At 39.5% G+C, this 27,118-nt stretch overlaps 7 protein-coding genes across 12 annotated transcripts; 2 read left to right on the top strand and 5 right to left on the bottom strand.

Moving 5' to 3' along the window:
* Window positions 1-238: 238 nt before the first annotated feature.
* Window positions 239-2,298, bottom strand: LOC103333956 (galactinol synthase 1-like). The gene is made up of 4 exons (XM_008236866.2): window positions 1,382-2,298; window positions 760-1,083; window positions 535-669; window positions 239-436 (listed from the first exon to the last, which is right to left on the bottom strand). Exons 1-4 carry the CDS (start codon window positions 1,658-1,660, stop codon window positions 239-241), a joined length of 936 nt encoding a protein of 311 aa, XP_008235088.2. The 5' UTR covers window positions 1,661-2,298.
* Window positions 2,299-4,176: 1,878 nt separating this feature from the next.
* LOC103333908 (xyloglucan 6-xylosyltransferase 2-like) lies at window positions 4,177-6,891 on the bottom strand. Of its 2 annotated transcripts, XM_008236823.3 has the most exons (3): window positions 5,358-6,888; window positions 4,914-4,970; window positions 4,177-4,809 (listed from the first exon to the last, which is right to left on the bottom strand). In XM_008236823.3, exons 1-2 carry the CDS (start codon window positions 6,690-6,692, stop codon window positions 4,959-4,961), a joined length of 1,347 nt encoding a protein of 448 aa, XP_008235045.1. In that variant the 5' UTR covers window positions 6,693-6,888; the 3' UTR covers window positions 4,177-4,809; window positions 4,914-4,958. The 2 variants fall into 2 exon arrangements, with proteins under 2 accessions (XP_008235045.1, XP_088909937.1); XM_089053811.1 differs by lacking the exons at window positions 4,177-4,809; window positions 4,914-4,970 and having other exon boundaries at window positions 5,034-6,891.
* Window positions 6,892-8,293: 1,402 nt separating this feature from the next.
* On the bottom strand, window positions 8,294-11,834 carry ALG3 (asparagine-linked glycosylation 3). Of its 2 annotated transcripts, XM_008236824.2 has the most exons (13): window positions 11,556-11,831; window positions 11,418-11,452; window positions 11,184-11,321; window positions 11,009-11,077; window positions 10,673-10,830; window positions 10,526-10,592; window positions 10,383-10,436; window positions 10,014-10,102; window positions 9,730-9,846; window positions 9,247-9,380; window positions 9,085-9,163; window positions 8,936-8,992; window positions 8,294-8,831 (listed from the first exon to the last, which is right to left on the bottom strand). In XM_008236824.2, exons 1-13 carry the CDS (start codon window positions 11,710-11,712, stop codon window positions 8,660-8,662), a joined length of 1,326 nt encoding a protein of 441 aa, XP_008235046.1. In that variant the 5' UTR covers window positions 11,713-11,831; the 3' UTR covers window positions 8,294-8,659. The 2 variants fall into 2 exon arrangements, with proteins under 2 accessions (XP_008235046.1, XP_088909936.1); XM_089053810.1 differs by lacking the exon at window positions 9,730-9,846 and having other exon boundaries at window positions 11,556-11,834.
* An 896-nt stretch (window positions 11,835-12,730) lies between these two features.
* TSPO (TSPO(outer membrane tryptophan-rich sensory protein)-like protein) lies at window positions 12,731-13,636 on the top strand. Its single transcript, XM_008236825.2, has one exon. The coding sequence runs from the start codon at window positions 12,971-12,973 to the stop codon at window positions 13,544-13,546; it is 576 nt and encodes a 191-aa protein (XP_008235047.2). The 5' UTR covers window positions 12,731-12,970; the 3' UTR covers window positions 13,547-13,636.
* Window positions 13,637-15,904: 2,268 nt separating this feature from the next.
* Window positions 15,905-18,414, bottom strand: LOC103333912 (2-oxoglutarate (2OG) and Fe(II)-dependent oxygenase superfamily protein). Of its 4 annotated transcripts, XM_089054076.1 has the most exons (5): window positions 18,168-18,414; window positions 17,721-17,943; window positions 17,550-17,581; window positions 16,949-17,158; window positions 15,905-16,715 (listed from the first exon to the last, which is right to left on the bottom strand). In XM_089054076.1, exons 2-5 carry the CDS (start codon window positions 17,911-17,913, stop codon window positions 16,395-16,397), a joined length of 756 nt encoding a protein of 251 aa, XP_088910202.1. In that variant the 5' UTR covers window positions 17,914-17,943; window positions 18,168-18,414; the 3' UTR covers window positions 15,905-16,394. The 4 variants fall into 4 exon arrangements, with proteins under 4 accessions (XP_088910202.1, XP_088910204.1, XP_008235048.2 ...); XM_089054078.1 differs by lacking the exon at window positions 17,550-17,581; XM_008236826.3 differs by lacking the exon at window positions 18,168-18,414 and having other exon boundaries at window positions 17,721-18,086.
* Window positions 18,415-18,550: 136 nt separating this feature from the next.
* On the top strand, window positions 18,551-19,867 carry LOC103333913 (Rubber elongation factor protein (REF)). Its single transcript, XM_008236828.2, has 3 exons — window positions 18,551-18,709; window positions 18,859-19,083; window positions 19,159-19,867. The coding sequence occupies exons 1-3, from the start codon at window positions 18,674-18,676 to the stop codon at window positions 19,642-19,644; spliced, it is 747 nt and encodes a 248-aa protein (XP_008235050.2). The 5' UTR covers window positions 18,551-18,673; the 3' UTR covers window positions 19,645-19,867.
* Window positions 19,868-19,997: 130 nt separating this feature from the next.
* On the bottom strand, window positions 19,998-24,626 carry TOC159 (translocon at the outer envelope membrane of chloroplasts 159). Its single transcript, XM_008236829.3, has 2 exons — window positions 24,337-24,626; window positions 19,998-24,246 (listed from the first exon to the last, which is right to left on the bottom strand). The coding sequence occupies exons 1-2, from the start codon at window positions 24,392-24,394 to the stop codon at window positions 20,258-20,260; spliced, it is 4,047 nt and encodes a 1,348-aa protein (XP_008235051.2). The 5' UTR covers window positions 24,395-24,626; the 3' UTR covers window positions 19,998-20,257.
* Window positions 24,627-27,118: the final 2,492 nt, after the last annotated feature.

The following is a 27,118-nucleotide window of genomic DNA, read 5'->3' as shown; positions in this document are numbered from 1 at the left end:
CTCAGCACATGGTCTTATTGTAATTCCCAAGTACTTGATTAAGAAAATTTCAAAAGCTCAATAACAAAAAGGAAGTGTGTAATTGTGCTTTTCCTAGCTATATATGTTAGAAAGCAAAGCAAAAATGGGAGCTCATTACTAATATGTCTGAGCTCCCATCATCATCAAGCTATGGGGAGGGGAGGGGGAAGGGAGACGGGACGGGACGGGGCGGGGCTGCTCAAAGTAAAAACTAGAACTAAGCAGCCGAAGGGGCACTTCTTCCTTGAACAATGTCACTGAGAGGTTCCGGGTCAAGCAAAGTAGCAACAGCAGGAGCCGCCTTCAAATCCGATGACTTGTCTTCGTAAATATCCCACCATTTCTTAACCAGCATTTTTATGTCTTCTCTCTCCATGTTATCCTCCTCCCCTGTGTATCTCCATGGCTTTGATCCCTAATAACATTGTTTAATTAGTCTTACTAATAATAATCCATCTTATGAATAATAATTTATTGGTTAATCCATTTATGATATCCAATCCAATAACTCACCGCAGCACAGTAGTGAACAACTTTGAGTGCATCAAGCTTCACATTCTCAGGGTGTCGCCATAGCATAGCCAAAACAAAGTTGTACTCGGAAGGGATAGGCTTATAGATATCCTTAAAGAACACGTTCAACAAGTCCTGGAACACAGAAAAGAATTAAATTCCCAAAACTATGATTATTAATTTATTAATGAGGAAAATATCAGCCATAATTAATTAATGAAGTACCTGCTCAGCAAATGGAGTGGGAGGAGTAGCTTGGACGGCAGCCAAGAGGTCATTGTAGGTGGAGATTTTAGGCTCATACACAAACATGCCGGCGTTGAAGTATGGCGGGGGTGGAGACCCTAACTCAGCTGCAGGCCACTGAACCTTTTCCGGGCATTGTTGGCAATATCCAATCTTGTTCTGAGGGGTGTGGCTCCATGTTTTCTCACAGAAGCAGTCCATGACGGCGTACAAGAAGCCATCGGGGAGCTCAAAAAGGTGGTCAATATTCTCAAACACTTGTATGTCTCCGTCCAAATATATCATCTTGCTATACTCCACAAACTATGCAAAACACAATTGAAATATATGTAACCGCACACAAAAGGATCCGTGCATGCATGCAAGAATATTATACTAGAATTAGCTAGGGTATATTTATCACAGAAAGTCTCCACGAAGGATTTTATGCAAAATATATTAGTTAAAGACTTTTAATCTCAATTATTGGATGGCATTAAAAAAATATGTAACATACTAAACATATGTAATGGATGACTGAGATTATAAATCCTTAATTAATTCTTAATACAAATCCTTACTGGAGAAGCTCCCTCCGTATATGTTTATATGTAGTGGATACCTTAAAAATCCGAAGCTTGGAGTAGTTGATGACATAATAAGCCATGGCAAACTGGGTTTCGTGGTTCTCCGGCGGGTAGACCGGCTCGATCTCCCGGACAATACAGCCTTGGGATTCAAGAATGTCCCTGTGATCCTGGGGAACATCAGGAAGCACCGCCACGACAAGTGGGTATTGGGACTTGGCCTTTCTTAAGCCCTTAGCCAAACCCACAACTCCATTCACATAGTCTTTGTTGCCTGCCAAGAAGGTGACATAGGCTTTGCTCACGGGGTCCATATGATTTGATTAGCAAATGACGAGACCAAGAACAATACAAGAAACAAATCAACAGACAGAAGAAAGATGGGGGGTGGAGGGTTTTGGAGAAGGGTTTCTGGGTCTTTATATAAGATTTTGGAAGGAAATCTATTGATAAGACTTGTATCTCATGCAAGATCTTGATTATATTGCCATTTATACGCAGAATGCGAATAATTATTTGTTGATTATATACTACTCATTTGATCAGAAGGGATGATCAGTTCTAAATGGAAATTAATTTATTGTAAACCGAAATGAGAGATGAATTTTCAAGAAATTAGCCCAATAAAAAGGGTCATAAAACGTTGCGTCGGTCCCAAGAAAATTTAAAATTATCCATTTATCCGAGATTCGAAAGCAACTTCGATCAAGAGTATTAATTGCTTCCTTCGATTCAGAAATCTTATGCTCATTTTCTACGCGATTGATTAATATATTGCAATCTATTTTGTGAGAATCAATCCAGTAACAACAATGTTTTCGGGTTTCAGATTTTATATATATTTTGAAAAATAATAATAATAAAATTGAAAGCATTACGGTGACTCCCAAACATTCCCTTTCTGGCATGAGTATTCATTTCCTCAAATGTCAATGAACAAAAGAATATTCCATTTTATAATCAAGTATTATTTATGTACTATTGTGTCGCAAGTATACAGTTTCGGAATATTCTATGTATATTCATTTTATGGATTCCGAAAAAATTGAGGAGAAGAAGAATAGAGAGAGAGAGAGAGAGAGAGAGAGAGAGAGAGAGAGAGAGAGAGAGAGAGGATTGAGGGGCTCGGAAAAGGGGAAATACTTCCCTATTCCCGTTTCATTGTTCCTTAGAAAGTCTTTTTTGTAGAAAATAAGCTCAGGACGTAATCAAAATCACCAATTGATCCGTTGGGAGATATCACTGATTTCTTGATGATCTAACTCAATTAACATCCACCACCATCTTGCTTGATCATCGTCCTCAGCCTCAGTCCTAGTCGTTTACCGATTAACTTCTTTATTACAAAATGAAGTTGACCGCTTTTAGATTCCGAAAAATTATAAGCTAGAAAAAACATAGCGAAATGGATGTCTTCTAATATCACCAGTTGTATAATTGCATGGCCTAGTCGATGTGACAGACGATAACTAACTGATACACAATGATGGAACAACAATTGCAAGAACAGAACCAAAACCCTATGCTTTGTGGAGTATGGTACCAAGTTAAAACAACATAAGAAACAGATGCCTTGTTTACGAGGATACAACATTTTCAGTTCCTTCTATATTGTGAATTAGCTACTATTGCATGTAGAACTGCAGCTATTTGGCTACCAGTCATGATTTATATAGAATATCATCCAGCAAAACTTACCAAAGGGTAGAACTGATTGATTTATATCTTTTTGCGCAATGTTTGGGAACTTCCAATCAAATTCATTTTTTCACACCTTCATTGTAATCTATTTGCCAGCTAGGCGTGCTCAATTTAAGGTATGTCAGATAAAGTTCTGGAAAACATAACTCAAAACAAATCAAAGCCACGACAATATATAAAGGTAATAAGATTTGTTGTGAGTTATGTTCTCCAGCCCTGCTTATGCTAATATTTGAAGATATGATACAAAAGACATGTATGGGAGGAGCTTGCTTACCCAATACCCAAGAGAATAAAGCAAGCACTCCCTCCAGCCTCTAGAAATACAAAACGCAGACCAGGCCAAACAGAGCATGAACTTCAGCTAAGTTTTCACCCTTATAATCCCATGTTCTCATTATGACTCACACACTGGTCGGAATAAACGACCAGTGAATCACTGACAAACCTCATCCCAAAATAACTAAGCCAATTTTGATCCATGTAATGGAAGATCCATGATACCTTCAGTTACATACATTCCGAGGTATGGGGGAAAGAATTTATACCAATCGATTACTAAGAAATTGAAATAACTACTACTGGTACCAGAAAATGGAACGGCATTTAACAAAACAAGTATCAACCAGTAACCACTATTGGTTCAGCAAGCGTCAAACTTAATTACACCTCTGAAGTGAGATCTAGTTCAAGCATTGCACATACCCAATTAGAATTCAAATACCAATGCATTGGTGACCAACAAATGAGGATTGGGTTTCAGAAATCTCTTGACTATACACGGTGAAATAACACCCATAGACCACAAATCCCATATCTTCCAAGCAACAGCTGACAACTGAACTCTCAGCTGTTGCTTGGAAGACTTGTAATGCTCGGACAATCTTATAGCCACAAACTGCACTGTCAGGTGTCACGACCTGATCAGCATAACCAATACGTACAATAATAGTAACTCGAGCCAATCCATGATGAATGAGAGGGAGAAAACTCACACACAGGTACCACGGGAGCTTTTACCCAATACACTTGGAAGTACACCAAAGATCTAGGTCAATCCAACTAACACCCCATTAGTAATCACATCACAAGTATACTTTGCACTAAATAATTATGCTGAACAACAAAGTAAATGATAATAGTGATGTAATGAGATATTCCAATAAAGTAGACCATAGGTTCCATCTAATTTTGCACATACTTTTAGCAGCACTATGAACTTCACAAGTTCATCTAAATTACAAGTTTTAGATCAAATGAGTGAAACAAAGTTTGACAGCTTCTACATTCTGAAAAATTATAAGCTAGAAAACATTGAAAGATGGATCATCAATCAGCTCAGAATCATTGCGACACCATAGTAGATTTCTGACTCAGTGTAGATTTAGGGAAAGAATACTACTCCGATTGTATATTTGTATGGCCTAGCCACTATGACAAACGATAATGAACTGATACACAACAAATGGAACAACAATTTCAAGAAAAGAAACAAAACCCTACGCTTTTGTAGAGTGCCAAGTTAAAACAACAGTAGAAAAAGAAGCCAGACTATCATCGTCTGTATAAGCGTTGTTCATGAACACAGCATCATTTGTCCTTGTCTTCAGTCAATGCTTTGTTGTCCACATAAGGATATTCAGGTGGGGCAGACCATAGACCAACCAGTATTACAAAGTGGAGGCAAAAAAGCAATGCCGATGAGTAAAGACTTGAAGCATACACATTCCAGCAGAACTCCACCCCGATAAACAACATTACACTGCCCCAAACAACATTGAATCAACAAATGACCATTCTCAAAGTAAATCATGCAACAATCATTGCAAGCTATGCAGCTCATTATTCAAGGATAGAGCAGCCTACCGTAGTAATGTAGGAAAAGGCGTTTTCCACAAGAGATAAGGTAAGCTATGGAAATACCTGCACTCAGACACATTATGATCTTTGAGCCCTATAAACAAAATGAATCCATAACAATAATAGTAACTCGAGCCAATCCATGATGCAGCTTAAGATTACTAAACTCCATGGCTTATACAGTTATAACATACAAACACAAGTCTGAACTGGTTTCCAGACAACATGAAAATTAAAAATATAATGTCTACCCAGAAGCCACAAAATTGAACAGCAAACAATAAATAATCTCTCTGATTTTAATTTGGGAAGTAATACAAATTTATAAGGAACAAAATAATACTATCTCCACACCTAACACGAAATATTAGGCACAGCATACACATCGTAACACATCCTACATCATCCAAAAACACGAGGTAAACAAGAGCTGAACTACGAAGACGATACCTTAACAGCCTTAAATTCTGGATGAAGCAATCCAAGTTCATCTTTAACCTCAAGTGGATTGCTTGTTTCATTACGAACTCTCTTAACTCTCCTACTACCCAATGAGCTGTGTGTGAATCCATAGATTTGAAGAACCTGATTGTCCCCGAAGTTAAAAGCTCTATCCATCTGCTTCAAGCATCTCTCAACTGGGTAATCTCCAAACTTTCCACATGGCTTGCAACCAACAAAATGTGTCACTAGCGGCCACCTGTGGTCGCCCAAACCAGGATGATAATTCTCAATCATTTCCTCATATCTATCAACCAAAATCCCCCAATAACCATGCAAATAATATGCATTCTCCAGATAAACCTTATCACCCCACTTCTCTCTTTGAGTGGCCAATATATAAACCATGGCTGACTGATCATCAGCTTCGAATACCGGCCTACCCTTGAGCTCCCTAGTGAGTATCTTCCCAGCCTCATCCCTAATTTTCCCTTTAGGTCCCATAGGAGCCCAAGTATCAAGCATATCTAACGACCACTGGGTATTCCTTAACAAGAAGCTCCCGGTATTGAGCCCAATCCAATTCTTTTGATCATAAACCATCTCATTCCATCCATGCATTACAAAGTCATAATCTTTGTACCTCTCCCAGGGTACTTCAAAAGCCATATCTGTAAACATGGCATCACTGTCCATCCACCATAGAAACTCAACCTCCGGGTGAGACAAAAGGAGCTTCCGAATCAACGGAAGCTTGGCCCAAAAACCAGCCATTTCAGCATCCAAAAGGGCCATATTGTAAAAAACCTCAATCCCATGCAACCTACAATAATCGATTTTGTTCTTAATCGACTTCAACAAGTAATGGTCACCTACCGGGTTCTCACAGGGTTTTGGCGACGACCCAGTCACCAGAAGCACTCTAGGCTTATTGGGTCCGATGAAATTTGGGAAATTAGTGTTTTCCTTAAGCCATTTCGATCTCTGCTCGTCCCAATTTGAAATCTTGGGTCCAAGAGTGTAGGGCTTATTGGGGTCGGGTCTGTCTTCCTCTCCTTCGTCGACCAAGATCTTGTTGATATCGAAGGCATTGTAGTTGTTAGGATCGGCCGGCGTTGACTGGACCTCCTGAAGGACGCGGTGAGGCTCTGCTCGCTTGCGAGAGTAGAAGTGATCACGAATCTCGATGAAGTCCTGCTCCGGAGTTCCAAACTTGCCGGCTCCGACTGTGCCACGTAGGACGACAACAGTGAGGACGAGACACAGGATTGTGACCTTGCCATGGCGGAGAGCGCTATGGATCCTTCGCGTTCTTTGAGCTCCTAAACATTTCTCTAATATCATAATTGACAATTGAACGCGAACCTCAATTGAACAAACAAAGCAAAAGGCAGATAAATCAGGATTTCGGATTTGGCGGGTGGGAGTAGATCTGGAAACTCCAGGATCCCAGACAGAACCGTAAGCTAATGTGTGAAATTTGGATTCTGTAAAACGTTAACTATACGCGTTTGTTAAATGTTTCTAGTTTGGGCCTTTGGAGTATGGACCCGACTGAGGCCACTACGATCTCTTATATGAAACGAATGACAATCGAAAATAGTGCAATCGAAAATAGTCTTTAACTTGCAAATTCTTAGGTTCTAAATAATTCTAAATTAATCTAATTTATGTGAAGGAAGCTTCAAACCAATTAATTCAATGTACAGGGAGAAAGATGCGAAATTGGGTGCAAAGGAAACATGCTCACAACTCGAACTTGAAACATGTTCGCTACCTGAACTCGAGTGCAATACCAACTAATTTAACTCACATATGCTATTATGGTCTGTTTTAAAGGCAAAGTAATAAATGTGAAAATCACCTGACACCAATTTTTTTTTTTTTTGGGTTGTTGCCAAAGTTAAGAAATGAGAGGGGAAAAACTCACACACGGGTACCACGGGAGCTTTTACCCAATACACTTGGAAGCACACCAAAGATCTAGGTCAATCCAACTAACACCCCATTAGTAATCACATCACAAGCATAATTTTAAATATCAATAATATCGACGAAATATAGAGAATATTTCGGTTTTTTTGAATCACAGATATTTCGGAACATATCCATGTACATAAAAAAATAAAAATAAAAAAAAAAAGGGAAAAAAGGGAGGAAAAAAAAAACACAAAGGGGATTTGAACCCCTCCCATTTTACTCCTCCAACACCTTAACCACCAGATATCACTTATGTATTACTAATAATATGCTAAAATATTTATATTTATATGGGTGACATGTTAACAATTACATGCAAAACTATTTTGGGGATTTATCATTTGATGAATACCCTTCACAATACACTTACTCTACACATAGAGATGATGAAGATAGTGAAAAATTTGAACCTCATAGGAACTCTATGTGGTACTAAGTCACTCATGTATCTTACCATACAATGTATAAAGCGTAAAATATTGTAGTAAGTCATTATATATAAATGATTATGGTGTGTTTTATCTTTTTTTCATTAATTACACATATTTTCTAAACTCACAGTGTTTGCTAGCTCGCTGTATAATCAACTTAAATCAGTTAAATCTATCATGTAATGCATTTCCTTCTAATTTTTTTTGATAAACTAATAGATAATTGACTAAATAAACGTTCTCCAAAGTTTCAATAAAAATTTCTAAGTTTTTCTTACAATTTCCACGGTTTTTATTCAATTTTTATCGATATCGATAATATCCCGATATTTCCATTGAAATTTCCATGTTTTTGGACTACCAATATTTCCGATATCATTGATATTTTAGCATGATCACAAGTATGCTTTGCATTAAATAATTATGCTGAACAACAAAGTAAATGATAATAGTGATGTAATGAGATCTTCCAGTAAAGTATACCATAAGTTCCATCTAATTTTGCACACACTTTTTAGCGGCACTATGAACTTCACAAGTTCATCTAAATTACAAGTTTTAGATCAAATCAGTGAAACAAAGTTCGACAGCTTCTACTATCCGAAAAATTATAAGCTAGAAAACATTGAAAGATGGATCATCAATCAACTCAGAATCACTGCGACGCCATAGTAGATTTCTGAGCCAGTGTAGATTTGGGGAAAGAATACTACTCCGATTGTATATTTGTATGGCCTAGCCACTATGACAAACGATAATGAACTGATACACAACAATGCAACAACAATTTCAAGAAAAGAAACAAAACCCTATGCTTTTGTAGAGTGCCAAGTTAAAACAACAGTAGAATAAGAAGCTAGACTATCATCGTCTGTATACGCGTTGTTTATGAATAAAGCATCATTTGTCCTTGTCTTCAGTCAATGCTTTGTTGTCCACATAAGGATATTCAGGTGGGGCAGACCATAGACCAACCAGTATTACTAAGTGGAGGCAAAGAAGCAATGCCGATGAGTAAAGACTTGAAGGATACACGTTCCAGCAGAACTCCACCCCGATAAACAACATTACACTGCCCCAAACAACATTGAATCAACAAATGACCATTCTCAAAGTAAATCATACAACAATCATTGCAAGCTATGTAGCTCATTATTCAAGGATAGAGCAGCCTACCGTAGTAATGTAGGAAAAGGCGTTTTCCACAACAGATAAGGTAAGCTATGGAAATACCTGCACTCAGACACATTATCATCTTTGAGCCCTATAAACAAAATGAATCCATATATCTAATAAACCACGCGATATCATCCAGCAAAACTTACCAAGAGTAGAACTGATAATGCAATGATCGAGCACATAGGATGCCGATGAAATTCCCGACAAACATCGTTGTCACAATATCTGAAATCACCGAGCCCAAGTTAGTATCAGTTAAAAAGGACAAGTAGGAAGGCAAAAAGTTTATTACGGAGCCTGCAACTTACATTCTTTGCTAAGAACCTTGATGGATGAATGGCTATTGTAGGACTTCTTCAAAGAGAATGAACTTGTAAGAGCAAGTTCGAATTTTATAGGATCAAGTCTAGAGTACAAAAATTTGAAAAGTCCACCTTCCTGCCTGCACGTGACCCATTACCACAACATATTCAGCAAAAAGACATAAATATGTGGCCATCTCTAAGTACACCACTTGTCAAGACAGTAGAGAGTTGCATGTTATTGTAGACAAGAGCCTAGCTTAGTTCCCACTTGTGAGTTGAGTGGTACAGCACAGGAGGTTGTGATACTCGCATGTAGAAATATGTCAAGGGCAGAAGAAATGTTTTCTTCGTAATTTTAATTTTATAACTTCCCAACAAAAATTTAGCTTGTGGATAAAAATAGGATGATCCTCACACCTTCCGTCCACATTTTCCATGCCACTTCCCATTATGACTTATAAAGAAGAAGATGAGCACTTTACTTACATGCACCATCTATAATGAGCAAAAGCGGTAAGTAAACCAAGGTGTGCAATCAGCAAAGAGATTGCAAATGCCTTCGAAACAAATATTGGCTCAGGAACGAACTTGAAATTGACAGACCTAAAAAATAGACTGCACGTTATTTTTCAACAAAAAGTAGACGAAATAATCAAGAAAATAAATTTCAAATGAATACTAGACTGCATATATTTCTAAATGTGCTAAAAAAATATTTGAATGGAAAAGGTCCTCTTAAATATCTTTAATTATAAGGTCAAAGAATGTACCAGAAGTGGATAAAGACACGGCCAAGATTAAACGCTCTTGAGATGTATGCAAATGGATGAGACAAGATGAAAGGTATTCCCAAAAGTATCTGCAGAACCATTCAGCAAGTAGCTGTCAACAAATGAACACCATAACTGGACTTGCTCTTGAAATGAGGATCTTGAGGTCTAGCTCACCTAAAAACGTTGGAATAAAACACAAACATTCAACTTCCACATTATTAGAGTTGCTTAATCTGTGAATTCTAAAAATGAAAAAATAAACATAATAGAACGTAAATCAAGGCTGCAAGGCTAAATATAATGGAAACTTTTTTCACGCCTATGCAGGCATTAGTCTGTTGAAAACAAAAGGGAAGACATAAGCACCTGGACCAGTGCTGCACCAGATAAAGCTGATATCACTCCACCTATATTCATAGCCTGTAAAAGATGTGTTGCTATCTGAGAAATTTTAACAAATAACTTGAGCCAAATTTAAAGAAATATAGTTTTACACAAATTAATATTACCCTTAACATAAGGAGTAGTAGAGGTGGAGCATAGAGGAGCACATTCATCTTAACCGAAACAGCTCCACTTTGACAGATCACAAAAAGCAAAGTTAAACAATTATCATTTACCTCGACAAAAGTTCATCAAGGATGTAAGAATGCTACCTGAAAATGATCAGCCCTAGATGCCACCTTTGGTGAAGAAGTGAGACCAACGAAGCATGCAGGAGCATCATGGCCAAACAGTCATTAAAAAGACGGAGCACAAAAATAGAATGCATTCTTTTTGATAGGCAAAGCAAGCTCATAGCCCACCACGGAACCTGCACAACAATTAAAGAACATTGGAAAACAAAATCAGAGCTGAGACATAAGGGACAATTACAGTTTGACACAAAGTTAACAGCTGAGTAAACAATCAGCAGTTATCCACAAAATCAGACAACATTTCTTTGAAAACTGAAAAATGCATGTAAAATGAGTAATTCAATTTTGTCATACCACATCTGTCTTCCCATAGATGAATAATATGATTCCCAAGTTTATAATGTACAAAACCCCGAACAAAATCTGCAAAAATGAAATAGAATAGAAACCATGAGATTAAAAATTATGGGTAAACCATACAAGAAAAACATCGATAATAAAATTCGTAATCCGAAATAGAACAGATTACCTGAGCTGGATAAACTTCGCCTCCTGTAACATACTGAAAAGCAGAATAAAAATATAGGAAACCAGCAGGATAGACCAGTGGCCCTGTGTCGCCTTTTAAGTTACTATAATCCCTTTCTCCATCAAGAAACCCACTAACCTGTCAATTGACTATTGTTATTTTCTCGGCAGATTTCTAAGGAACCAAACAGGGAAGAGGAAAAAAAAAAAAAAGAGATTGAGGAAGATCACCCACTTGTGACATGTAAGCGTCCCAATCTATCTTCGTATCTGAAACCAAACACTTATGCTATGACCAATCCACATTCATGCACACATACAGACATACATACATATGTGTAATTGGGTGCGTGAGAGAGAAAAAAAATCTTACAAGGGACATAAGCAATGATGAGGGCGACGAGGACCGCATCGCAGAGGAGCAAAGCGAAAGCGAAGGCTACCTTAGGGCTTTTTAATAACTTGATGTTTGAAGCCTTAGAACTCCGCTGCTGCGACGGCTTCACCCGCCTCGCCGATTTGACCGCCATGGTTGAATCGTCCTTGGACCTGGAGCTACTGGAGCTACTGGAGCACGAGACTCTGGTCAGTGGTCACAACGTGCAAAAGCCAAAAGAAGGCCTTACCGTTGGATTTGAATACTAAGCAAGATCTGACCTTGCTGAGAATCGGACCAGTTATTGATGAACAGAAGCTCAGGCTCAATCAAACCAACAGCATAAGACTTGGATGGCCCGATAGTGAAATAAACCCAGAAGGTTAAGCCCAATATAGGTCCATTGTGGGGACAAGGATGTACATTCACTAGTTTTTTTAATTTTTTTTAAATTTTATGGTAAGTGAAAATATGATCAACGAAAAAAGATGCGAGCTCGATATACATTGATTGGTACTCTTTCCACGATAGCTTAAGTTTTAGATATAGTGGTGATTTCACATGTATATCTTTTGTTTTTTTGTTGACAAAGTGATATTCTAAACTACTCTAATGTACGAAAAGAGAGATCAAACTCGAATGCAATGAAGCGGATACACTATCTTAATCAATTAGTCTAACCTAAATGTGCACTGTATGCATTATTTTGTCTCACCCCGTGAATAATAGGATTTCACATATGAGAGGATGTCGATTTTATACATTATTGGAGCCCTTAAACTTTTGAATACTAGTGGTTGTTTAACTGTTTTGCAAATCACAATTTTATTTTTACTTTTACTTAGCCAAGAATGTGAACGTGTTTGCTCCATGAAGTCCAAATAGCGGGCTACGCTGTAGGGAGAGTTGAGGTGGAGGAGAGAGAGAGTGAGTCAGTTGAGTTGAGTTGAGTTGTGTTGTGATTTGGATGAAGACAAGTTGAACAAGAGTCGTCTTCCCTCGCAATTTTATCCAGTGTGTGAGTCACCGTGACAAACCGACATTGTGGTTTTGGTTCTAATTCTCTAAGCCAAGCCACGTGGTGGTTGCACTCAACTTCAACATCCACAGCAGCACACAACAACTAGCCAAATGTAAAACACCAACGCAACCATTGGAGCATTGCTGCTGCGTGCCCGTGCTTGCTACCATATCTACAATCTCTCTCACCCACGTGTATGTATTCCACCAAGCCATCCGCTACTTGCCTCCTCCTCCGCCCACGTGTCTCTCCATTTTCCTACTTTCTCAAACTGATTTAGACCCTTAAACTCGCTCTCCTCTGTATAACCCCCACCTGAAATTCCTCCAACAGAAACCATACGCAGAACAAACAAACACACACTCTCTCTCTCTCTCTCTCTCTCTAGAATATGGATTCCCAGAACCTCAAACAACGCAGAACAGACGATACCAACACCGCTGCCGCCACCACCACCATGAACAAGAGCAACTACAAAAGCAAAAAGGATATGAGAATGGACATGGCCAAACGCGGCCTTAGGTCATTGGCCATAGCGGTTGCAATCCCTGTCTCTCTCCACCTGCTTGCTATTTACTTGGGCTCCACCGACAACTACCCCACCGGCTCCTCCAAGCCCTTCTGGTTCCCGCCCTTGTGGGCCCTGCGATTCATTTGCATGGCTTCCAGTTTCTTGATGGGTCTCTCGGCTTGGCTTGTGTGGGCTGACGGTGGCTTCCACAAGAATCCCACGGCTCTGCCTCTTTATCTGGCCCAGCTAGGATTGAATTTGATTTGGGATCCGATTGTGTTCGGGGCAGGAGCGCCTTGGGTCGGGTTGCTGGTGTCCATGGGGATGTTTGGGACTATGGTTGCCTGTACTCGGGTGTTCAAGAATATCAATCCAGTTGCAGGTGATCTGATGAAGCCCACTTTGGCATGGGTTGCCTTTCTGGCCATTGTAAATCTTAAGCTCGTGTTCCATTGAAAATTTCATGTACAAAGCTTTAGTATCTTGACATATACGGTGTTGTTGTGTAAGCATTTCTCAATATGATGATTATGAGCTTAATGTGTACCTTTCTTCTGGACTTAGGCCCGTTTGGGATTGTTTTCTCCACCAAAAATCTTTAAAATCACAACACATATATACTTTGCACTAATTAATTATGCAAAACAACAAAGTAAATTATAATAGTGATGTAATGAGATCTTCTGATAATAGTGTCCATCTCATTTTGCACACACTTATAATGGCTCTATGAACTTCACCGGTTCATCAAAATTGTAAAATTGAGATCAAATCATTACCAATGCTAAGTTGGTCCCAGAAAGGATTCATCTTGGTCACTGGAATCTTGGATAATCAGCTTCCCTCAGCATCATTTCTGAATTGGCTCCAATTGCAGTGTTTTAATCTCTGTGATTTCCAAATAGCGGGCTACGCTGTGTTTTAATCGATTAGTGTGATCTCTTTTAGATGTAGTTTTCATTTTCAAGTTACAATAATCTTACTATAAACCTAAGCTTTGTGTAATGGTCGCTATTTTGTCAAGGCATGTAATTATTTGATGGACTTTAATCTCTCAGCTTTTTCTGATAAGTGTTGCTGCCTTGAAGCTCTTCATTGCCATTTATACTGTCGTTGGTTACTTAACTTGCTTCTGGTAGACTATTTGAACTCATGTTTTTATTGCACAGAACTGGCTTTGAAGAGGACAAAAAAAATTCATGTTGTGTTGAATTCTGTGATAACCGCGCTATCAAGTCATCAAATATCTTGGATCAGCTGCTCTCAGCAAAGCTATGCAGGCGCATGATCTGCATACAAGCATGGATGTTTGTGTGAGAATTATAAAGAACAACGAAGATTTCTTTGATCTGAGCCTTGATGAGATAAAGCTTCTCAAATACATCAATAAGCATGATCCTGCTGACAAGTACCACATTCTACATTTGTATGATTACTTCTATTATCGAGTAAGGGAATGTACAATTTTGATACTTACCTTGTTTGGTTTTGAGCTTTTATAATATTTCGACATAGATTTTTGTTTAATACGTGCACATTTGCTAGATTTGAATTACTTGTCTTTCATTGTCTTGTGTATGTGTGACCCGTATGCTTTGGGGCAGTGCCTTTCTGCTAGCATGGAGATGGCAACACTTGAAAGTTTTGTATATGGCTTCTTGTGGTTAGTCATTATACTATTGAGCTTCCTTTTTGGGGATGTTTCGTACTGACATATATTATATTGACAACTTGCTTCTCGTGTTTAGTGTATTGATCTCGTTTATGGAATGATGCATTGCATATTAATATGAAATGAATGATAACTTGATTTGCATTCGACTTTATTTTGTAGTTTCTCAAATACACATGATTAACAGAGAATAAAAGTTTCAATCAATCTAAACATAATCAAGTTGTGGTACCCTAAAGCTGTTAGTAAGTATTTAACCTTCTCTCCTGATACAGGATCAACAACAGGCAGGGTTATTGACCACAGCTTGCTTCATAAACGCATTACCCTGGGTTGCACGAAACAGAATCCTTTCAATTCAAAGGCCATCGATTTTTCTCCAGGAACAAGACCACTAAGGCCATCTCTAGCAACGGAGGGCTAAACATAGGCCACCCATGAAATTTAGCCCATCATTTACAATTTTTTAAGAAATGGGACCACTAAGGCCATCTCTAGCAATGGAGGGCTAAACATAGGCCACCCATAAAATTTAGCCCATCATTTATAATTTTTTAAGAAATGGTGTTGGTCTATATTTTTTAAGACATAGGCCACCGATTGTGTTCGGGGCAGGAGCAACTTGGGTCGGGTTGCTGGTGTCCATGGGGATGTTTGGGACTGTGGTTGCCTGTACTCGGGTGTTCAAGAATATCAATCCAGTTGCAGGTGATCTGATGAAGCCCACTTTGGCATGGGTTGCCTTTTTGGCCATTGTAAATCTTAAGCTCGTGTTCCATTGAAAATTTCATGTACAAAGCTTTAGCATATTGACATATACAGTCTTGTTGTGTAAGCATTTCTCAATATGATGATTATGAGCTTAATGCGTACCTTTCTTCCAGACTTAGGCCCGTTTGAGATTGTTTTCTCCACCAAAAATCTTTAAAATCACAACACATATATACTTTGCACTAATTAATTATGCAAAACAACAAAGTAAATTATAATAGTGATGTAATGAGATCTTCTGATAATAGGGTCCATCCCATTTTGCATACAGTTTTAATGGCTCTATGAACTTCACCAGTTCATCAAAATTGCAAAATTGAGATCAAATCATTATCAGAATTATACTTAAAATCACGAACTTCAACAACCTGAAAAAAATATATATATATATATATATATCAAATGTAACAAAACATTTATGCATGCTGATTTTTCTAAGAGTGATTTATGCACTAAGCTTCTTGCTCAATCCTATAGGAAATGCAACCTTGTAAGTCCATCCAAGCTGAAACTGGCTCTAAAAATTAGACACCAATGCTAAGTTAGTCCCAGAAAGGATTCATCTTGGCCACTGGAATCTTGGATAATCTGCTTCCCTCAGCATCATTTCCAAATTGGCTCCATTTGCAACAGAGATTAGACAGTCCCAGTGAAACCTACCAATACTAAGTGCTTTCCCAGTTCAATCTGATCCTCAATTTCAATCCAGCAGACACATTTTCACCCACAAATGTGACACAGGTGCTACATAGGAACCAGGTTTCCTCCACATTGATCGAAGTTCCAAGTCCTACCACCACTAACGTATTTGATGACCAAAAGGAATTGAAAAAAGAAAATATTCTGCTGGTTATTAATGACCTACTCAACTTGGCAAAGCTTCCTCAGTGTTATGGAGATTCTCCGCTTCTGATTTAGTTCCTCCCCTTCCCACTTCTGAAATCCAGGCATGCGGTTAATCTCATGCTTCCAAAGGTACCTTGATTCTCCTGACATAAAAATTAGGGATCCCTGGGTAAGATAAACAGGAATCTTGGCCATGGGAGGATCCTTTTCACCATCCATTACCAAGCCCCTGCTTGTTCCATCAACTGAACTGAAATGCATCACGCATGATGACTCCAGGGAGAGAATGGCAATTCCATCTTCAAATCGCATAAGGTCAATGTGTGCACAGATCCCCTGCACAAAAATGCCGGGAGGAGGGGTGATGTCAACCTCACTTGTTGTCCTAGTAGCAGTATATCAAATGCACATAGTTGATGGTAAAACAAATGGTTGAAACTTTAATTATTTTGAAGAATACAGTATTATGCTCATTATGAAGACATAAAGCAATGTTTACTTCAATATTTTTGATAGAAATCAACATCTGGGACTAAAAAAAGAAATTTCTCATGCCATAAATCTCATACCTCACCTGGTTGGTAAGAATTTAGAATTAGTTGGTCGAAGAGTGGCTCTCTGCAGAAAAGATCTGATGGAAATGAACATGCATTCTGGTTGACATTATCAGTACTTCCCAATACTATAGGTTCAAGAACAAAGTCACTCGCAAGTACAACCTTGCGAATAGAATGCGAAAGCTCAGCTGCCCATGATGGAAGGTCTCCAAATCTCATAGCCTACAGGGAAAGGAAATTCTTTCAGTTGGCAAGTGGGATGGATGATATTCAATTGGCTTATGTATGCATCACTCGTTCTCTTCAATACAGGTGATCAGCAAATTTGACAACCAAACTAGTATCAGCAAATCCATACCAAAAACAAAGGACAAAGCTTATATTCCTTGTCTTCTATCTCAACTTTTTATTTGATAAAGCAGATAGCATACATTTCAAATAGAGTTTGCCAATTGGGGTATTAATTGAAATGCTTTTCATATACAGGCTAACCAGATTTTGCATATCAAAATCCCATCTTCCCCATTTAATTTTATGCATTTCAATAAAGAAACGCACCATCCAATCCATAATTTGCATCCCAATATGTGTATGCATATGGGATTATGCGCACCTGATTGTGAGAGGCTTGAGTGAACCATCCTTCTGCAACCACAAGTTAATAAAAGCCACTACAGATGAGATTATTGCAGACAACACCAACAAGCATACATATTTAGTTCACTCAACAAGTTAAACTAATCTTGAAAATTGAAAAGAGACTATGAGTGAGAAGGAGACGCACCGTTTTGGATTGTGGAGAGCAAGGAAGACTGGCGTTGAGGAGGGAGGAAGTCTCTGCACAACCACAACCCTTTGATTTCTTTGATTGGTTCCCAGCAATGGCTTGGGTCAGATCCATCTCCCAATTCCAAGTCCTCGCCGTCCGATGAGTCGCCGAACACTTGCCTCAGAATTTCCTCGTTGGCAGCATCCATTTCCTCGTTGTAATTTTGATCAGGCAAAAGCTAGTAATTTTAATAACAAAAAGTCATTTTTTATCTCCGTAATTTACCTGTTTAATCACTTTGAAATTACCATAATTGAAAAACCACATAAATAAATAAAATTTGAAAAACCCAACATAATCAAAAAATACTTTTTGCACCGTTGATCTGATGTAATGTTAAACGACTTTAAACCATTGATTTTGACGACTGGTTTGTAAAAGAACCGCTCGTACGGTACGCACCGTAGCGCAGTATCCTCAGCCTCGTCGTAGGTGATTGCTGATTGGATGAATCAAACAGACGCCTCGGCGATCGTGCCACGCCAAGTGGATTGCATTTGCATAGCCTTTCGTGCCATGCACAGAACAGTTCACCCAGCATGTCGACACGTACCCGTTGCAGTGTCATCCTTAGAGGTCCACGTGTCACCATCCTGTATGACCACCCCATGCTGCCCTCGCTTCATCTGAGCCGTCCATATATTCCTACCAAGTACCAACAGAGGAAGACTTCCCCGGGAAATCCTCCCGTTGACACATTTGACCGTATCCACGGATTCAAGAAGCGCCAAGTGGCAAAAATATCTCATCGTGACCGTAGATTTTCTTGGAGATTGTCGCCCAAGGTTGGGCTCCCTATAAAGACGGTACAGTTGCAACGCTTCTCTTCGTCTTCCTCGTTTCAATTCAAATAGTGATTCAGAAGGTTAACTGTTGAAAAGGCATCAAAATTTTATACACAGAGCGAAATGGCGGATTCAGAAGCTAAGCAGACAACAGAAACGGTAAACACTCTCTCTTCGTCTTTTGTATTTTCTTGTGTGTGAGCTTCGTTCTGCTTGGTTTGAAAACGCTCCGTTTTCCGGCGAAAATGGATCAAGAAGTTGATTTTGTGTTTTGTTTTTTAATATCGTATTTGGGATCTTGAACGAAGGCGCAAGTGAATGAGAAAAACCTCAAGTATATGGAGTTTGTTCTAGTGGCGGCGATTTACGTCGTGGTGTGCTTCTCGAGCCTCTACGAATATGCAAAGGAAAACTCCGGACCACTTAAACCGGGGGTTCAGACCGTAGAAGGCACCGTCAAAACTGTAATTGGACCGGTCTACGAGAAGTTCCACGACCTTCCCTTCCAGCTGCTCAAATTTGTCGATCGCAAGGTCAGTCTAATTCAGAAACGAAACCCTAGATTTTGCCGCCTGTTCATTTCTTGATCGTGATCACGTGGTTTGCAGGTGGACGAGTCCTTGAGCGAGTTGGACCGTCACGTGCCCTGTCTTGTGAAGCAGGCGTCGAGCCAAGCCCTCTCTGTGGCTCAGAAGGCTCCGGAGGTGGCTCGAACCGTGGCTTCGGAAGTCCAGCGAGCTGGCTTGGTGGACACGGCTAGGAACCTCACGGTGAGCGTGTACTCTAAATACGAGCCGGTGGCTGAGGAAGTCTTCTACAAGTACGAGCCGGTGGCTGAGCGGTACGCGGTGTCGGCTTGGCGCTCACTGAATGGCCTCCCGCTGTTTCCCCAAGTGGCTCAGATAATGGTCCCTACCGTGGCTTACTGGTCGGCAAAGTACAATCAGGCTGTTGGTTACACGGCCGACAGAGGCTACTCCGTGGCGGCTTATCTGCCGTTGATTCCGACGGAGAGGATTGCCAAAGTGTTTGATGACGCCGAGAATGGCCCTGCCGTTTTGACTAGTGGTGGAGCTGTTGCCATGGAGCAGTGACAACCGTTGATCAGGGCGTTCGTACTTATTTATCTTTTTTATGTGAGTTTTGTTTGGGGCCTGTTTTCCCTGGTCTTGAATTGTAATTCAAGTGGTAAAATTGTATGGGCCTCAAGAAAATTTTGGTTGGGTTTCGTTTAGCATAAATTTTGTTTTTGTTTTTGTTTTAGTTTTATTTTAACCGTGTTCTTCAACTAATAAATTTTGTTGAACTTAAGTTTAAGTGATTGAAAGCAGTTTAAGTGATCTAATAGAAGCAGTTCCAATCCAAGTTGTACTAAGCAGCAGAAATAATTTGAAATGCGTATAAGTTAACCCAACTGCAATTTACTTCCAGGAAAGCGACAACGAAATTCAAAACTTCTCTTCATGTTGAAATCGCATAATCCTCGAACAGATTCATAACAGCAACATCTTATTGAACATGTGAAACAATGGTAAAACTAAATTCCCTTCCCTCTAGGTGGTTCCATCTCATTTTTTTAACAATAAAGTGAGAGCAAACTCCAGATCAAAACAAATTTAAGCATCATTCAACAAGATCATAACATTGACCTCATTAAAAAAAAAACATCATCTAATGGACACATATGATGAGTAAATAAAACATAATCTAGTAGATTGAGTAATTCTCACTAGCACTGGGCCAGATAGTGTTGCAGATGGCCCTAACAATCGGAAGAACAGCCACGAGCGCAATTTGAAGTTGTTCAGAGCTGCTTGTTCTAACAGAAATCTGTCCACTGAGCTTGTTGTTCACTCCTGCACGAACAGTCATCTTGTAGTTTCGCCCAAGGGAAAACTGGGACACAAGATTTACCATCAAGGCCAAGTCACCCCTAAACTTCACTAGAGACAGACCAACTGAGGATTGATCTTGGCCAATTGGATAATCTGCTTCCCTCAGCCGCACCTCAAAATTCGCTCCATGTACGGATTCGCCCTGCGATCGGACAGTCCCAGCAGTACCAACCAATATCACACGCTTGCCAAGTGCAATCTGATCCTCAACTTTGAGTCCAGTGGACACACTTTCACCTAAAAATGTCACAGCTACTCCGGCACCTGTCTTGTTCCTCTTGAAATTTTTGAATTTGGTGTCTCCTCTGACAATGTATGCAAATTGCTTTCCAATGTTTTGAATGTCAAAACCTGCCATGCTTGATCCATTCTCCCCATGCTTGGCAGCAACTGAGGAATCCAAATGCATAGTGAAATCTTTCTTATCCTTAGTAAGCTGAACAGTAACAGCTGCTGGAAAAGAATTAGCAACGGCTAGACTATGTTCAAGGTTGACACTATCATACCCACAGTCGTGGTCCCACCCTTGGACACCCAATACGGGCCTTGCCGAGAACTGAGAAGTTGGCTCCAATAAGCGGTACCTGTAAGCTGGATTTTCACTATCAAAAGAAGGTGGCAGAACCAAATCAGGTAAAGGTACTGGAACAGCTGCTGGACCACCATTTTCTGGATCTTCTTCACCCAGATAACCGTAATCATCTGCACCAACCTTACCCTTCTTCTTCATTTCTTTCATTCTTCTCAACTCTTCTCTCCACAACTTCTTCTGGAGGAGCTTAACCCTATAATCGTACTCCTCAGTGTACGCCTTCCTCTGCTCTTTGCTAAGCTTAGCAATCTGAGCTTTCTTGAGAGGCTTGAATGATGGAAGCTGATCATACTCATCCTCTTCTTCCTCTTGATCAGAATCAGACAAGTCATCCAAGTCGATGTCTGAATCAGCATTCTCTTGATCAGAAGACAGCTTTGGATGGGGGCGAGGCTGCAACAGCCAATTCAACAAGTATGGAAGAGGAGGTGAACGGGAACGGAAACCAAAGAGCTTACGGTTATCAAATGATTCCTGAGGTTTTGAGAGATTAGTCGCCTCAGATAAAATCTTCATAGAGTAGCTTAAAAGCAATAGCTTGGGTCTCCAACTTTGACCATTAGGGAGCACTTTCTGACCATCTCTATTCTTCCGACAAGAGTGGTGGTTCTCTACAAGACATATTGGACTCATCATACTTGGACTCATAAACCTTAGCTCACCAACAGCTTGTCCAATGGTCTGCTGGAGGATCTGAGACCGCTGAGCAACAAACAACTCATAATTCAGAGGGGAACCTGATGGTCCATCAGGAGGAGCAGAAGCGCCATGGGTTAGAGTGACTATGGTACTTCTCCAAATTGAAGGACCAAAGGCACTAGTAATTGATCTCAATAATGGCACATCATTTAGATCCCTACTTCGGGTATCCAACCGATCCACATAGAGGACAATATCTGGGGCGCATTTTTTCGTGAACTTCTGTACAAGGGATAAGATTTTACGATTTACATTCTGTTCCATTGCAGCAGATTTAAGACCTGGTGTATCAAAAACCCTAATCTTGACTCCATCGACCACTCCAACAATTTCTTTGACAGTAGTTGTTGCAGGTCCAAATGCATAAATTGGGGTCTTTTCTTCACCAAAAATTGAATTTATAGTAGCACTCTTCCCAACACCCGTTTTCCCAAGAACCAGTATGTTCAAGGAGAAGTTCAAATCATCTTTCCCCTCTGCTTCAAGCTGGAGAGCTGTCATCTTCGCAGCATCGGGGCTAAATTCTCGACTGTTTTGCCTCCCTGAAAGAAGAGCTAGGCGGTATAGAACCTGCCTAGCTACTGAATCTTCTGTAGAAACACCTAATCTCTGAACAAGCCTTAAGAATTGAACCCTTATCTGTTGAAACTTTTCCAGTTTCGCTTTCTCTTCATCACTCAAGTTCTCAGATTCTCCCCCAACTGTGACATTTGAAGATGTAAAGAGATTAGAATTGTTTGGTCGTGAAGCAGGTTTCAAAGAGCGGATTGAAGATCCCAAACCAGCAGGACGCTCAATGGAGAAAAGCCGGGATCCATCTGGGGTGGTAATTGTAACATTGCCACCATCTGAGGGAGCAGCTGTTGATGCTTTCAGAAGAGCTGCCAGTGAAGCAGCATCAAATAACTCTTTTCCACCCCCTTCCTCGTCAGTGTCCACTTCTTCATCCGAGTCTGTGACAATCTGGCCATCAATTCTCTGTGAATGATCATGATAACTCTCAGCACCTGAGAAAGAACCAGTACCTGATCCTCGCTCCAATTCTTCCAAGAATTGTTTAGCAGCTTCAGAGCTTCCAAAGATCATACCTTCGTTGTTACCATCTGCTATTGAACCTTCATTCTCCCCTTCATCATCTTGGAGATCCTTATCATCATCATCATCATCATCATCTTGAAGATCCTTATCATTATCTTGAAGATCATTATCATCATCTTCGGTTTCTACCTTTATCTCTCGGTCCAAAATGGAATTTGCGTTCACCAATTCATTGCCACCTTCATCTGGGAAATGCTTCTTCTGAACTTCCTCTTCTAGCTTTATTTCTTGGTTAGTGGAACTCGGTTCCACAAACTCAGGGGCCAGAGATTTTACAGAGACTGCGGCTTCCAATTCATCTACTAGATCATGTACACCAAAATTAGAATTATCTGGTCTTGCCTCATCCGCCGGTTCATGTTGTGCTAAATCAGAAGCACAGTTCACACTTTGGGATTCAGCTCCATCCCCTACAAAAGGTTCGTCACCTGACACCACTTCTACTTCATCAGTATCTAGCTCTGTCGTGAGCCCTTTCTGTCTGGTTTCAGAATCAGATTTTAGTTCATCTTCTCTTTCTGGCCTCTTCTCAAAACCAACTTCATCAGCACCAGCAACAACATCTTTCTGTCCATGAACTTCCACATTCCCAGACTCAGCAACTGCCACTCTGTCAGACTCGGAATCCACACCATCCTTTTCAGCCAACTTATCATCAGCTAGTTCTACAATCAAAGAGTTCTCTTTCTCATCAACACCACCCAAAACTGTACTGTCTTCTTCAACCACTCCACCATTCTCTTTACTCTCTATTTCAACTTCTGATGTGCCATTGAGTACATCGCCTTCCTTAGACCCTACAGCCTTCTTATTTTCTATTTCAGTCATCTCCAATTGCGTCTCCGGCACCGAACTTCCCTCAACCACAGAACCTACACCCTCAACAAATTTCGAATTATCAAGCTCCTTATCTACTTCACCGCCTACCAAGGCATCAAGGACATGCCCTTGGCCACCACTTACACCATTTTCTTTCACCAATTCACCAAAATTTGCATTCTTGCCCAAACCAGTATCCACCAAAATCTCACCGTTCGTTCCCAAGTTCTCCACAGAACTCTCACCCCCAACAGTCTTCAAATCCCTATCAGTAACAAAAGACTCCCTGACCACATCCTCAGCCCCCAAAACATCATATTTCGAATCCCCATCATCTTCCTCGCCATCATCATCATCCACTGAGACCTTGGCAATCGGCCTCTGGCTACTGGGATAGAAAAATTCCGATGAATTGACAAACTTGACTGGGGAATCTTCTTCCCCTGCAATAGCTTTAACTACGATTTCTTTATCTAAGCCTCTCACAAATGCCCTCTCGGAATCAAAATCCTCTTCCCCGCTCACAAAACCCTCAGTCTCAGACCCACCATCACTACCGTCACCACGGCCACCATTAAATTTCTCGTCATTATCTGTTTTCAAAACATGAGTTTTCGGTAAACCATCAACATCAGAATACTGTGAGGGATAAGAAGCGGAGGTTGGAGAGGAGAGGGAAGAACCTGATGAGTTTGTGAGGTGCTGAACCTCTTCTGAAGCAGAAAGCTTGGAGGCGTCCATGGAGGCTGTGACTGTGAGAAGAGAAATAAAAGGTGTTTTGGGTTTGGTTTCGCTGCACTCTCAAGAGTGACGAAGCGAGTGTTTGTTTCGGGATTGGGTTGTGAGGAAGAGTGAATGGAAGGGAGGGGAAAGGAAGGGACTGATAGTGGGGAGATAAGGTTTTAGAGTCGGGAAGGATGCGGCCTCACGGGTTGGGTTGGGTTGGGTTGGCTTTTCCAAACTAACTTGTTTGTTGTAGGGATGGTCTGGGCTGGGAGTTCCATTCGATGTTCATTCCCCTGCTAAAATTACGAAATAGTCCTTTCTCTAGATTTTTCTTTTTCCTTTCTTGTGTTTTGTTTTTTTGCCAGATCTTTTTCCTTTCCTGTTACATCTTCCCTTTATTAGTTGCGAACTAATGAGAATTTTAAACCTAATTTTTCGGACCTTCAGAATTGCAATCACTGGATGAGCCTTGATGAGAAATTATTGTATGGTAGCGTAGTACGAATATGTGGTATAACTTATTCATGTGTTATAATATGTGTGGATGGTGAAGCTGATATTTCTCATTTTTAGGATATAATATTAATAAATATCCACTTATTATATCACACGTGATCGAGACATCTGGTCGTACTACAATATCACACGACTAATATATTTCTAAATAGACTAAAATGTTGAAAAATGATTAATTTATATTTGCTACAATAAAATAATTGTATATAATAATTCTGTCTTGTTTAGCAATTTTTTCATAATGATTAAAAGCGTTTTATGAGTACAACTATAAGGCCCGTTTGGTTCATGATAAAGGAGGCTTGGGAATGGGAAATCAATTACATAGTTAAATAGGGGGAAAGTTAACCCTCCTCCCCCCTTGGGTTTCATTTTCGAATAATACTAGTCTTACCACAATTTTATATCATATGATGTGGCAGCAGATGTGTACATACCACATCATATAAAATATTAGTTTCTGTTTTTCTAATTTTATTTATTAAAATACATTTCATTCATTTAATTGATGTGGCATATGATATGGACATGTCACATCATGTGGTATAGAAATATAGGATAAAAATGTGGTAAGTGTAGCATTACTCTTCATTTTCTCTCATCATAGGAAAGTTTGGGAAAATTAGCCAAAATTAAATGCACAATTTTTATTGTCCCCATTAACAATTTATAATTACAAATTAGCATTTAATGCATTCTTTTTTTATTTGATTTCATATGGGTATAATTAGAAAATGAAACAAACTTTGTTTTACATTCATATACAAAACCAAACACGTGAAATGAAATAAAATAATATTTCCTAATTACTTTCTCAACATTACCAAACATGAAAAAGTAATCTTTCATTTCCCATCTTGTGGGAAAAGACATGAGAATTTATTTCCCATCAAATATTTTCCTTGAACCAAACGAGGCCTAAGTAGTTTTAGCACATGAGAAGTGCTTCTACTCAAAATCACTTTAAAATGATTATCAAGAAATACATGGAAGGTGGTTATCCTCAAAATCACTCACAAACGAGCCCTAAGAGTATTTCCAACTAACGAAAAAACTCATATAAATATCCATTTGAATTAGTGATTTATGTATTGCGTAAACCCTCTTTCATTGGTTCAGACCAAAAAAAAAAAAAAAAAAAAAAACCCTCTTTCATTGGTGGTGTAATTTCAACTCAAATCTTATATTTTGTCATGTTTAAACAAATGATTTTCTCACAAATACAAAATAAAAAAATAAAAAAATAAAAGTTGAAAATATCTAGATCAAACAGGCAAGTAATTTTCAGGATTAGGGTTTTCCTTGTATCTGTCAATACTAGTTGGACTGCTCATTGTTTGTTTGCATTTGAAGGATAACGTTGTGGAATGAGGATTGGGTTATAGAGTCTGTTGTTTTCTGGTCACTACGTGTTTCCGTTCGCTCCCTCTCATTCCTCATCGGCTCATCATCTACAATGGATGGCCCAAACTCCGTCAGCCCCTCTCGGTTCACACGTAACTCCACCTTCCACACTCATCCAATGCTTGATTTCTACAAGGATCCATCCTGCCAAACGTACAAAAAAATATGTTTAGAGAAAGCCCTCTTTTGACCGAAAAAAAAGAGAGAAAGCCCTCTTTTTTTGTACCTTTAAATAATAATAATAATAACTTTAAGATACGGGCCATGACCAACAAAATTTGGTGCTGGTAAAAATTGGGTTGAGCTACAAATTGGTAGCCCACAAGGGTTGAGTATGTATACTGAAATAAGTAGGCTCAGTTAGGCGTTGATAGCCCATTCACTGGCCTAATCTCATAAACCCAACCTCGCTTCCCAGAAAGAAACCAAATTTTTCCTTTTCATTTTTGGCCAAAAATGGCAGGTTGTTTGTCAATTGCGTTATATTTATATAGTAGTGTGATTATGGAAAGGATATGTCGATAATATGTTGATATCATTGCCGTCCCAAACAATAACGTTCAACCATATTATCGGTATAATGTCAATGCGTGTTTTTTCATTACACATTACAAATTTTTTTCCCGTGTATTGATTTATCTAGCAAATACCAGTTTCATAGTTGTGTTGTGACATAAGATTTCTACAAGTTTGCCCAAAACGAGTAAATAACATTGGCTATGTCCCTTTGTGGCAGCACCAGGAGCAGTAAGAAAATGGATATAATTTGATGGGGCGGATGAGAATGATATGGGGTTTTGCTAATGATTAGGTTAATAA

The sequence above is a fragment of the Prunus mume genome, linkage group LG6, assembly GCF_029339155.1.
Source record: "Prunus mume cultivar Tortuosa linkage group LG6, ASM2933915v1, whole genome shotgun sequence".
NCBI classification, from domain to species: Eukaryota; Viridiplantae; Streptophyta; class Magnoliopsida; order Rosales; family Rosaceae; genus Prunus; species Prunus mume.
Note: the sequence above shows the minus strand (reverse complement) of the source record. Positions and strands in the feature narration are given on the sequence as shown.

What these genes read in the sequence shown, in the direction of transcription:
- LOC103333956 (XM_008236866.2), bottom strand. Translation starts at nt 1,660, where the DNA reads ATGGACCCCGTGAGCAAAGCCTATGTCACCTTCTTGGCAGGCAACAAA. An exon ending in CCAAGCTTCGGATTTTTAAG is followed by an intron (nt 1,084 to 1,381) that starts GTATCCACTACA and finishes TGTTTTGCATAG; the next exon opens with TTTGTGGAGTATAGCAAGAT. An exon ending in CCACTCCATTTGCTGAGCAG is followed by an intron (nt 670 to 759) that starts GTACTTCATTAA and finishes TCTGTGTTCCAG; the next exon opens with GACTTGTTGAACGTGTTCTT.
- LOC103333908 (XM_089053811.1), bottom strand. Translation starts at nt 6,692, where the DNA reads ATGATATTAGAGAAATGTTTAGGAGCTCAAAGAACGCGAAGGATCCAT.
- ALG3 (XM_008236824.2), bottom strand. Translation starts at nt 11,712, where the DNA reads ATGGCGGTCAAATCGGCGAGGCGGGTGAAGCCGTCGCAGCAGCGGAGT. An exon ending in CTGGTGCAGCACTGGTCCAG is followed by an intron (nt 10,103 to 10,382) that starts GTGCTTATGTCT and finishes ATGGTTCTGCAG; the next exon opens with ATACTTTTGGGAATACCTTT. An exon ending in CAAGGTTCTTAGCAAAGAAT is followed by an intron (nt 9,164 to 9,246) that starts GTAAGTTGCAGG and finishes CGGTGATTTCAG; the next exon opens with ATATTGTGACAACGATGTTT.
- TSPO (XM_008236825.2), top strand. Translation starts at nt 12,971, where the DNA reads ATGGATTCCCAGAACCTCAAACAACGCAGAACAGACGATACCAACACC.
- LOC103333912 (XM_089054076.1), bottom strand. Translation starts at nt 17,913, where the DNA reads ATGGATGCTGCCAACGAGGAAATTCTGAGGCAAGTGTTCGGCGACTCA. An exon ending in CTCAAGCCTCTCACAATCAG is followed by an intron (nt 17,159 to 17,549) that starts GTGCGCATAATC and finishes CTTTCCCTGTAG; the next exon opens with GCTATGAGATTTGGAGACCT. An exon ending in ATTCTTACCAACCAGGTGAG is followed by an intron (nt 16,716 to 16,948) that starts GTATGAGATTTA and finishes ATTTTTGTGCAG; the next exon opens with GGGATCTGTGCACACATTGA.
- LOC103333913 (XM_008236828.2), top strand. Translation starts at nt 18,674, where the DNA reads ATGGCGGATTCAGAAGCTAAGCAGACAACAGAAACG. An exon ending in CTAAGCAGACAACAGAAACG is followed by an intron (nt 18,710 to 18,858) that starts GTAAACACTCTC and finishes TCTTGAACGAAG; the next exon opens with GCGCAAGTGAATGAGAAAAA. An exon ending in TCAAATTTGTCGATCGCAAG is followed by an intron (nt 19,084 to 19,158) that starts GTCAGTCTAATT and finishes CGTGGTTTGCAG; the next exon opens with GTGGACGAGTCCTTGAGCGA.
- TOC159 (XM_008236829.3), bottom strand. Translation starts at nt 24,394, where the DNA reads ATGGACGCCTCCAAGCTTTCTGCTTCAGAAGAGGTTCAGCACCTCACA. An exon ending in GCACCTCACAAACTCATCAG is followed by an intron (nt 24,247 to 24,336) that starts GTTCTTCCCTCT and finishes TTTTGAAAACAG; the next exon opens with ATAATGACGAGAAATTTAAT.